Below are 11509 nucleotides of genomic sequence, written 5' to 3'. Positions count from 1 at the left end.
TTCCGTTTCGACCTTGCATGAAAGAGGCGTGGGGGCATGAAGAGACGCGAGGCTTGGTGTCACTTGGTGAGGCTTGGGGGCGCGCTAGGTTTCAGGTGTGCTTGAGATGGGGGTGGGGAATGAAGGGGAGGGAGACGTGTGGTTGACGTATGCGGGGGGCATTGAAGGGTGCGTCGCGTGATGTGCTGAGGCGGTGTGGAAGAGCTGAATGGGGTGCGAAGGTGGTTGGTTGTCGGAGAGGGATGTGGTGTGGAGAATGAGGCTGACGAGGATGAAGTGGATGGTTGGACTATCGATAGATACAGACATCATGCTGAGCTCTATGAGCAGACAGTGAAGCTACAAATGCATGGCTTGGCTTTCAAAGGAAGGTTCAACTACCGAGGATATGCTACACGGTTACGCTGATTGTCCTAAGGCACTGCCGATCCATGCCTCCACCGTGCGATGCTTGGAATGCCTCCGCGCTCGCCATAGCCGGACTGGCTATCCTCCGTCTTGTGATATGTCTCTGACATAGACTGGGTCGAAGTGCACCTCCAGAGGCTGTAGCATCAAGCCCACCAGTCATCCCATTGCCTTCTCTATCAAGGGTCTCCTCAAGCACGTTGAGCGCCCCTTCATTGCTCTCGCGACTACAGCTCTCCTCTAACCATAGTGTCGCTCTCGTCTTCTTTGTATTTGCCTTCCACTCGTCCTTGATCCTCGCTTGGGCAGCATCTCGATCTGGGTTCGCAGACTCGTATTCGAGGAGTCTAAGGAACTCGTAGAGGCCGATGGGGACGATGGCGCCGAGCATTGGGCTTATCCAGTAGATCCAGTGATGCAGTGGTAGCCGTGGAACTAGCGATTTACGACTGCGGGGCCGAAGGAACGCGCGGGATAGATGGGGCCGCCGGTAAATTATATGCCGGGGGAACATGTTAACAACAGCTGATGTGGTCCAAATACAGCACGGCACGAAAGCTTGGAGGCTGTGTTGCTCAAATTGGGATAACATGGAATAACAAAACCTTCTTTGATGAGCTACGGTAGAGAAGGTCAAGAGTTTACCCGTCATTCGAGCAACGAACCGAGTCTCGAATGACGACTGGTACAGGTTGAATCTCCCATACAACTTCCCCAAAATCCCAGCCCAACCATATCATCACCCGTCCCCAACGTGTATTTGTCCTTCAAGATACTGCCAACATTTGTGTGATCGCGTTCTCCGTCGCAATATGGCAGCCGTACGTGCATGAACAGGGTGCGTGGCGGGAATGCGTCTCAGTCGTCGAGGTTCTAATCCTATCGGATTTGAGGGAACGACGTGCGGGATGGTAAGCGTCGTATGCGATTGATATAAGCATCGACCCTATCAAGTGTCAGCAAGCCACGTTCGGATTCCATCGAAACCATCGTCACGGAGAACGACAGAAACGAAACGCAAAAAGCAAAGGGAAAAAATGTTCGAGCTCAGAACACCACCCAAGACGTAGAAGTACGCGGCCCGGGTAGGGGCACAGTCTTAGATGGGACAATCTGGCGTCGTCGATATCCCAGTACTCAGTATTAGAGCAGCCGTCCGGGCCCTCTGGACAGACTCAAGCGCTGGCTCCAACGCTGGGCGGGGATACGCCACTACCCTGACGTATCCTAGGGGCCGTCTACACCTATAACCCCAGCTTGTCCCAGGAATCACCCTTGGGGCTTGGGTTCTGCCTCGAGAGGGGTCGAAATGTCGGGTCTATTCTTGGCCATGTGACGGAGAGGAAGTATGAAGAACTTGATCTCCAGGTCATCATGGCCGGCGTCGTTGGGGATGAAGGAAATACGCACCGAAAGTTCAAGTATCATCGTGGGCCTGCAGGCTCTGTTCGGATGTGGTACACGGGCTGTCGGAGCTTGGAGAGTAGAGGTCGTAATAGTCGGCTTTTGAGTTGAGAGGTGGCATGTCTAATCATGCATTCGATCGTCTCGACGAATGATCTTTCAAGGCTATGAAGTGTTAGCGAAGCTCGTTTTCAGCAATGCTTGAGCTAAAAGGAAATAATTGAAAGAATGTTCGAGCGCAGGCAACCACACTGGTATATCTCCGAGGGTAGGGAGCCATGTGGCATTTCCTTTGCATCGTCCGTCCTACAGAGATCAAGCTTGCAAGCCAAGGCATGTGAGCCAAGCCTACACCCGCAAAAATATTGGATGTAAGTCCGCAGACACTACCCAGACCACGCTACTCTACCTTATACGCGATACTTGTACACGAGCTTTCGCTTGACTCATGATGTATCTTACCGGAGAATTACCCCCGGTGTGCTTGCTACTCTTTGCTCTGCAGATCGGTTGTAGTCTATTCTAGGCCTTCGAAAGGAGATGGGAAAACAGGTATGAGAGACCTGATCCAGCTCCTGTCGGCCAGTTGTGTGGATCGATGGTGACAAAAAGGGTGGCTTTTGTAAGAACCAGGTAGTTACATGCCTAACAAACCAATCTGTCGGGTGTCAGTACATACTATGATTGAATTTGGTAGCCAATGTCGTCAGACGAGATATGTACGAGCTCAGAAGACCGTAGGCAGCAAGATGGATTTGCTTGGGCAGCTAGCCAGCCACTTCGGTACTATCTCGGGCGTCGATACGGTTACCATCCACAGACAAAAGCATGCAGGCCGAGCGGAGGGCACCTGTCCGAAGAAGGTCAAACCCATGGAGTCGCCGCTGCCCTGGCGCCGCCGAAGCGGTGGGGAAATTCAAGTCCCAATACCTACTCTACCCTCGGCGGAATCACCCGGAGAGGGGCCTGCTTCTCTGTCTTTCCTGGATGCCGCTGGGAATTTGATCTGGGCCTGGAGAGTGGAAGGCGGTACAGAGGAACCACGCCCCGCACTCGTTGGCCGGTCGCAATCGCACGACGCTCGTAAGGGAGGACTTACATGAACCTGTACACAAGGACGAACAACGCGCTGTGCCCGCCACATTGAGTAGTGGAGCCGCGATTGAGAGTCAAGAGAATCAGGTCGAAAAGTGGTTGATCTGCCGTACAACACTGCGACAGTGAAATGTCGGTCGGTACAAAGGCAGCGGATGAGGTAGACGTAGAGGCAAGTGAGAGGCCAAAGAGAGGAGAGTCTAAGAGAAACGAGGCGTCACATTGTAGCGCGGCTGAAGACTCTGCTGAAAGCAAGAGTGAGTGGGTGGAGAGAAGGTGTCGAGGCAGTGATTGCGCGACAAAATAACAACAACAGCACGCTAATCCAGATTGGGCGCTGCGGGAACCGCTCATTGCCCACGAGTGCTTCACCGCGGGTTCCTGCGCTGATAAGGGCGATGCAGCCTCATTCGAAAACTCAAACCTCAGTGGGGCCGAGTTCATTACACTGAGGCGCGAGGCGTACATGTTGTGTAGACACACCCCAACATATACCAGTCATTGGAACTGTTCATAGTCAATGGTATAAACACCTTGGCCTGCTTACACGTACATCTACTGGGTCTGATGAGAGCCTGCTGGGCTAAGCCCAAGAGTTCATGGCCTGGCATAAGCGTAGAAGGTGCTCTGAGGCAAACCGAGATAGACTGAATAAGTTTCATTATCTTGTCGGCACATTGAAATTACAGCACGCATGTTGAGTTTACCTGCAAGACTATGTGTAGGTGAGAGTAGTCATAACTTTGGCCAGATGTGGGTTATCTCATATACAGTTAAAGATATCAACGTAGTAGAAAAGGTATGTGAATTGGGTATCTCAAGGAAATGTTGCGTATCCAGACAGCTATGACATACTCTCAGCCCAAAAATGCACTCCAGATTCTCTCCTCTCCCTTGCAAAGTCCATGTTGATCCTCGACACCGCCTTCCTCGCGTCATTGCCAACTTTATTGCCACAGACTGTGACCATCGTTTTCGCCACGCTTGTCCTTGGCACAGCAGAAGACAGTACAGCTTCAATGTTCGGTCTCGTCCCGTACTGTCTCAATATGAACGGCGGTGATTGCCTCCATTTGCACTTCCGTTCCTGGTGTCGTAGCATCGCACATTGACACGTCTCTGCCAATTTCACTGATTTTCTAGTCCATCTCGGTATTTTGATTCTGCTCCAGTAAGAAGGTTCAGCCTCATCGATGGCCAGCTCTAGGTCAGCGAGACAGGGCCGCTGCTCATCTGACCGTCCCTCGACATACGTATCCTCGCTTGAACGACTTGCTTCATCGTCAATTGTAGACGGACTGTTTTGGAATGTATGTGTGGATTCGTCGTCCGAATCCTCCCAATCATTCGGATCGTTTGGATTTCTTATCCGCAGAGGCGGCTTTCCGATGAGAGACCTTCCTCTCGAGTGACGTAGATGCGCAAATGGATCTATACTGCTCATGTCTGGACTTGACGGTTGCTCCTTTGAGTCCGAGCAGGTGATGCAAAAGTCCGCTTCGACGAGTACGCCTGAGTCGCGGAGTGCGGAGCTGTTCTTACACAAGAGTTCGGTGACTGTTGACTCGAAGACCGGCTCAATATGCCGGTTCGCCCAAACGAAGCGTATATGTCGTGTTTGTAACCGGCTGTCGTTCGCAAACGAGAGGTTCTCCAGGTAGTTGAGTATTGAAAGCATGAAGGATATGCCGGTGGACGTGGAAAGCATGACAATGCTCTCGTATTCTTCCCAAGCTGGTGTGTTTCCATACGGCCCATCGAGAAAGGCCACAAGCGAAGAGCTCGGCTGACTTGCGTTCGGGCAGGGAAGAGATCGCCACTCGTCGCGGTAGTCGGCTAGTCTTTTCGTCAATCCATCGTGCGCCTTGATCATCAGGATCATATCGTTGACCTGTTCTGTTGACTCGGTAGGTAGTAGACCATGCTCTTCGGCATCTTGGCTTTCAGGTGCGCGCTGGTCCAAGAAGTTGGAGCACGTCGCCGGTGTGAAAGGGTGGACTTCGAGCGACCCCAAGCGTGGAAGCCACATCCTTACATGCTGGCCGGGCTTCCACTTGAATGGAAGATCGCTGATTCGGATCACAGTTGTTGACTCTGCACTCGCGGCGATCCCTACCGAAGCGATGGGCACCACCATCTTTACCGGATGACCCATAGCGAGAACCTGCAACTCCCTACTCTTACTCGAACCCCTCCTGAATTTTTTGAATCCCGTCCTGATCGGACGAATTGTCATATTGTTCAACAGATAGCCGAAGCCAACCAGCGTTTTATCTGTTACAACAAGCGCAATGGACGCGTATATAGGCAGCCGTGCGTAACTCGGGACGTGATTGAAGGCAAGTCCTAGGAATACGACAGTCGAAACCCAGTGATTAACGTAGAAGAAGCGATACCATCTCTTTCTCACGCCGACAATACTCGAAACAGCAATCCAGAGCAGCAAGACGTACGCCCCAACGCCGTATCTGACAACTTGTATTCCATCCTCATGAGAGCGTATTAGCTCGGAAACAGGAATCGAGGATAACATGATGGCCATATGAGTCGTTGCAGAGACAAAGATCATGCGCCCTACGCATTTGTGCAGCCAGTTGATGCGCTCGTAACTCAGGGAGGTCAAATAGTTCAGGGGTCCACGTTTGGCAGAGAGAAGATAGACGAGTGGGATCTGAGATACTGTTGTCCATGCTGCACGGAAGGCAACGTCGTCTGTGAAGTGGAAAGTAAATGTTGGCGCATCGACGCTCAGGAGCATTGAGATAATTAAGGACGTATATGCCTACCAAGGAGGGCACAAGTCAGTATGTCTTGATCGCATAATTACATCGAAATGCGCAAGACGCGCAGGGCTTGCCATATAGCAACATCGAATGCGCTTCCAAATGACTTACTGTCAAAGCAAAGATGCGCCCTAGAGAGAGATAACCCAGTGGCAGTGGAATCAAAGAGATACCTCTGACAAGCGCAGCTCTTCTTCCGAGCCAGGCAAATGAAAGTTTGTGCTTCGTAGGCGCATTACTTGCATAGTATCTATTACGTTGTCAGCATCTTTTCTTTCCGAATGCTTGGTTACTATACCGTCTTCGCCCCCATTTGACCGTGCGCTGCAACCATATCGCGAAAACCGCCGCGCAGATCGCGACCCAGAACAACTCCGCAACGCGCCTATTCGCCCTCCCACGATGCTTCAAATGGTGCTCATATCTCACATCATCCATGATAATTGGAGTTGCAAGAGTAACGAGGGCGGTTGCTGCTCAAAAATAGATGGCGGCGTTGAAACCACGGCCTTGTTTCAGGCGCGTTTCGCTGCGGGCAACATCCTCGCACTCCGCACCAACACCGAAAATAGCAACCCGGGAGAGCTGTAATGGGGAACATTTGCCGGGACACAAGAAAATGTAAGTAATAATGCGTTCTGATAAAACAGTCTCAATATGTGTATTCTGCGCGCAACTGTCTGAACGAGTATGTACAGGAGCTGAGAAAATTTGAGACGAGGACACTCGTGTAGCGACCTACTTTCGCATTTGATTCGCTTGGTAGCTTTTGAAGAACAGCAGTCTTCATCTAACCAAATGTCGAGTTGATCGGGCCAACCTTGATGTTGCTGTAGATGACAGACGCATCGGCGTTCTTCGACTCAACATCGGCAGGTACCTAAACAATGTCAATACGCAATCGAACTCGCAAGCTCAAGGGCAGTACTTACTCCAGAGCCGGTTTCGCACTCACCACGGCCAATGCCGGGCGTCGCCGCGTCCTTATCCGTGGGGTATGTGGAGTCGAGCCACAGCATATTGGAGTAGTGGTCGTCCCACAGCGACATGACTAGCACCATGCCCTTCGAGAGTGCTGAAGCCATACTGGCCATTCCACCCTTGTCCTTAAACGTGTATGTGTCGCCGAAGACCTGCTTCTGCTGGTCGCAGAACTTCGTCGTGATAGAGTTGCCTTCTACACCGGCAATCGTGGACTGCGAGTTGGGAATCACCTAGCGGATACTGTCAGTCATTGACTATTGTGAGGAAAAGGCATGAGATTACCGTGCCACCTTGCACATAAAACCGCTTGATCTCCATGCTCGCACCCGAACCGACGAACTGGGTCACCACGGTGAATTTCTTAGAGGTGTCCACTGTCTTGCCCTTTCCGTAGAAATCCTTCACGCCCATGCGGTATGAGTTGAAATCGCAACCATCGGGGTCGCATACACCTGCATAACGATCGGAAGAGTATGTTCCACCACATGTGTCGCCATCGCATCGGCTCTGCTCGATCGTGCTGCAGGAGTGGGGTGTCACGGCAGTGGAAACACTATTGGCCTCCCAGATATCCATCTCCGCGCAGCAGCTGCCGTGGCCACCAACACCAGCATTGGCGTCGTTAGTAGATGGGGTCCAGCCCTCAACATTGCCCTATCAAGGAGTCAGTCGTAACTTTGCTTCACCGGCACCGGACGAACACACCTCGCCATTGATGAACTTGAGATCACGCGGGCATTGCGCATCGCAGTACCCGGTACCATACTTAGCACCAGCCTTGTTGGTGGAGTATTTCTTCAGACCGCCGTCAGAGTCCATGGACACGAAGTATAGGGCACCGTTGAGACCGCAGGGGAGGTTCGAGAGATCTACGTCGAATGTGAACTCCTGGTCAGGAGAGAGCTTGAACATCTCATAAGTAGTGTCGTCCTTCATCATATAGGTACGAGAGCCGATGTTGGTGGAGTAGGACCCCTTGGTTACGAACTTCAATTGCAGCGAGTTGCCGCTCGCAGTGATGCCGTAGGTAGCCTTGTAGTCGGCGCCATCAAGAGCACAATTCGACGCACAAGCCTTGTTGTCTAGTGGTATATTTAGCACATGTTTGCATTACCTCGCTCTGCTGTTCAACTTACCTTTGCAAAGCGTCGTATTCCATTCGTTTCCAGTGTAGCAGTTGTCGTAGCTAGTGAAAGGTCAGTCTCGAACGCAGCGAGGTGCATGTATGGCCGTCCTACCCGGTCTTTGCGTGAAGCCAACGCCAGTCTGTATGTATTGATCAGCATGTGCTTTGATTTGTACCTCGCGCATGCCGACTCACTAGCGTCAATGACAACCTTGCCATTCTTTGTAGTACAGCTACCCTTCGCCGTGCATTGCTGCCATGTCATTCCAGGGTGAGTCTCCGTTTGCTGGGTTCCCACCAGTTGGCCCTGAGCCACAGCGAGAAGAGTTGACGCGGCAGTAAGAAGTCGATACATGATGAGTCTTGCGCAATCGATGAAGCCTGTGGCGTATCCTCGAACACTCGGAAAGCCTCTTCGTTTTATACGCGGCCCAGCGGCGATCGCCGTGCATTTGCGCCGAAAGGGCACAAACAATCTAACACCATGGCGGAACGACGGGAAGTAGATTCATACAACAATTGGTCATATCGAATCAAAGAACAATGTACCAAGACCTGAAATGTGAGTGTAGATTCTGCCAAAATGTTTCTAATCTGGACAACGTCGCTAATCGGAACGAGACAATTGTTCCCAGATGGAAACGGAAGGCAAAAGAATTGCCAGGGATGGAGGGAACGTCTGTGACATCGTGGATAAAGCAGGGCCTAGCAATGGAGCTTGAACGTTTTCGTGTTCGTTCCGGAGTGTGAATGGTGATAAACACAGGTCGTCTGCGCAAATTGAAAGTCATCAACTTGAAGTGAAGGAGGGAGCCTCAGGCGCACTACTTGCAGCGTACTGGAGGCTATGATAGGCTCCAGAGAGGCCGCTTCGAGGGGCGAGCAAGCATCGGCTCCAAAACCGGGTAAGCAGAGAAACACAAAGCCACGCCTATGGGATTGGAGAGGTTGTGTTGGCTTCTGACACGGCTGGAGTGGACTGAGCTATAGCGATGCTCAATCAATAGTAGCTCTTTGGTCAACCGTGTACACCTCGCTCTCAATGCGCAAAAGACCTAAGCCCATTGCAACTGATGAATAATCGCGCCAAGGCCATCAGAGTGTTCCATCGCCTCTTTTGCGTTCTGCGAATGGAAATCCCTGTTTTGCACAGAGACATCCTCAGCAGGTATAACAGGCGAAATACAGTAGAGTAATGCTGAGATGGTTTCCATAAGAGAGGTCTGGCCATCCGGTAGCTTGTGGAGCAGGCCGCTGGTGTTTCGATTCGTTTTACTACAGGGTAATCCGGACCCTGGGTATGCGTAAATTCTACGAGAGGCTCTACTTCTGTGACCACTCTGAGTTTGATGAAGACAAAGCTGGGGTTGATTTAGGCTTAAGAGCTAGTACTTCGGCACTCACACATTTGCGGGGTTGCGCAGGGATTCTCCACACCATACTGCCGTCGACGCCCCTTGTTCGTAGGATGCTCGATTGCAGCCCCAGCTGAGCATCTCCTTGGTTGTTGTCCAATCGATTCGATTAACAAATGCATGTGCTTGCACATCAGTCTCAACATCGGCAACAGCCTGTAGAGCGGCGACCAGTATTGGTCCCCAGATGATCATTAATAACGATCATCAAATAATCCGGAAGCTTCTGTCAGGCTACCGAGAGAATCGCCGTCCCACGTACGATCATGGGATGGTGCCCACTAACGGCGAGTAACACAAGCGGCGCTCCGCTTTGTAGGGAGCTGAAGGCGGGATGGGCGAGAATTGACTGGCCTGTCGGAGGCATCCATCGTAGCACAAGATCCGAGTCGACCGTATAATCTGGGGAGTATTCGAGAAACCTGCTCAGAAGACCGATGCGGGGTCGCAACCCAGTCGGTTTTTTAATAGCTCTTTGCTTGGCCGGATTTTCGCTCGTTGTCAGGCGACTTGAGGCTACGTGAGGCTGAACGTGGCTCCTGGAGCGACCAAGAGCTGGGTGATGGCGCGTTAAGTACCAAGTGCCCACAAGGCCCTCTTCAGCGACCGCGGGCAAGTGGAGAACGGCTAAAGGTACATCTTTGCGCCACTAAGTTGTCCAAGCATGATTTTGCTGAGGCTCAGCAGTCAAGTGCTTGGAGCCTCATCACGTAGATTGGGTCAACACCTGGAACCTAGGTACTGGGTTGGACGAGTGGCTGGCGAAGCACTGAAGAGCTCTGGGAGATCTGGAATGAAACACAGGTCAGCCGCGTTACGTTGATCATGCATTTTTCGCCAATAGGAAGGACTGCTACTATATGCAAGATAGCGCCTTCCGGGTAATGCACTCAACAACACTTTTCGCTGCGTCGCCTCAAACGTCTGTGCCACAAGTCACTCTGGAACTGTTGTTGTAAAGGAAGGCCGCCTGCCCAGGTATTATGGAAGAGCATTGAATATGATGTAGGTCGCAGTGAAATAGTGCTGGATCCATCAACCTTGGGGCATCTTGAAGACGCACTTAGAGGCTTCCAGAGATCGTCACGATGAGACGCGACGTGCTGCCAACCCGGGTAAATGAAGCTTCGCGTGTGCAGTATGGCGAGCGGGCCGACGAGCAGCAACTACATCATCCCTCGATTGCGAGTAACTGAAGACGAGATGCACGTGTCGATGGTCGAGCTGGAGATCTTATGATGGCTGGGCTTTGTGGCAGTGGAAAGCAAGAATATCTCAAGAAGCCAGCAGGACCAATGGGCGAGGAGAGCCAGTGACTAAGCTAGCTCACGTGATGACTTCACTCCCGAGGTCTATGATCAGAGAATATGCCAACACGTTCAGCGTGCAAGGATGTAATCTGAATTACACTCACTTGTACGATGCGATCGATGGTTAAGCACCCTAAGTGAACAGAGGGCAGACATCTGGGTGGTCTGGTTCCTGGAGCGCGATCTCAGCGAAGAAAATGCCAATTGCATTGGCCACGACGCGCTCCGCGAACCAGAACCACAGCATGGGTATCGATATAAGCAGACGTGGATGACAATAAGCGGTATGATTTGAACGAATAGCACGTCCAGAATCCCTTACGCGCGAAGAGGATTGGATCCAGCGCGCCTTGCATGCGCTCGGACCAAATGTCCGATTCCGCCGAAAGTCCGAGCCGAACTAGAAACATCCCCATCTCCACGTTTATCTCCAGCCCCCCTTCTCCGTCTTATCCGATTGTTCACACTTGCGGATGCCGACCATTTCACGATACCATGTCGACTAGGAGTGCTGATGATTCGCGCGATAACTCGCCAGATGCATCAGCTGAGAAGCGTGCCAGCAAGAAGCGGAAAGTGTTATCATGCTACGCGTGCAGGAACCGGAAGATGAAATGTGATCGCGTGTGTAGGTAACCCGCGGTATATTCTCCAAGTGGAAATTACTATCGTGAAATATACATCCGAGGTGCCCTACTTGACTGACGCTTTGTGGTCTAGATCCTGTTTGTGGTCGTTGCCAAAGGACGGGAAGGGCGGATCAATGTACCTACGACCCTCGCTTGCTCGAGGACATACCTGTCAATGGAGATGGTCACGTGGACCCGCCGAGCTTTGTACAACACGACAATGCTCCAAGTGGGGCAGGCTCTTCTGACCACTTAAGCTGGAAAATACGAGGTGAGCGAGTTGGGCAGACAACCATAGCTAAGTCTGAAACTAATCCGGCCAACTTAGTGCAGGAGAGGCGACTGGAGCAATTGG

The 11509-nt window shown here is 51.8% G+C and overlaps 3 protein-coding genes across 3 annotated transcripts; all 3 read right to left on the bottom strand.

Moving 5' to 3' along the window:
* Nucleotides 1-391: 391 nt before the first annotated feature.
* N0V89_012538 (uncharacterized protein) lies at nucleotides 392-799 on the bottom strand (the record flags this gene model as incomplete). Its single annotated transcript, XM_056221259.1, has 2 exons — nucleotides 392-486; nucleotides 538-799. The coding sequence occupies 2 exons, from the start codon at nucleotides 797-799 to the stop codon at nucleotides 392-394; spliced, it is 357 nt and encodes a 118-aa protein (XP_056065246.1).
* Nucleotides 800-3751: 2952 nt separating this feature from the next.
* On the bottom strand, nucleotides 3752-5449 carry FRP1_2 (ferric-chelate reductase Frp1; the record flags this gene model as incomplete). The annotated part of the gene is made up of 1 exon (XM_056221258.1): nucleotides 3752-5449. The coding sequence occupies one exon, from the start codon at nucleotides 5447-5449 to the stop codon at nucleotides 3752-3754; it is 1698 nt and encodes a 565-aa protein (XP_056065245.1).
* A 1031-nt stretch (nucleotides 5450-6480) lies between these two features.
* Nucleotides 6481-8155, bottom strand: N0V89_012536 (uncharacterized protein; the record flags this gene model as incomplete). The annotated part of the gene is made up of 7 exons (XM_056221257.1): nucleotides 6481-6570; nucleotides 6623-6904; nucleotides 6957-7328; nucleotides 7380-7756; nucleotides 7811-7860; nucleotides 7913-7940; nucleotides 7996-8155. The coding sequence occupies 7 exons, from the start codon at nucleotides 8153-8155 to the stop codon at nucleotides 6481-6483; spliced, it is 1359 nt and encodes a 452-aa protein (XP_056065244.1).
* Between the last annotated feature and the right edge of the window lie 3354 nt (nucleotides 8156-11509).

Source organism: Didymosphaeria variabile, assembly GCF_027946475.1.
Source record: "Didymosphaeria variabile strain IMI 356815 chromosome Unknown scaffold_10, whole genome shotgun sequence".
NCBI classification, from domain to species: Eukaryota; Fungi; Ascomycota; class Dothideomycetes; order Pleosporales; family Didymosphaeriaceae; genus Didymosphaeria; species Didymosphaeria variabile.
This window is presented reverse-complemented; position numbering and strand designations above follow the sequence as displayed.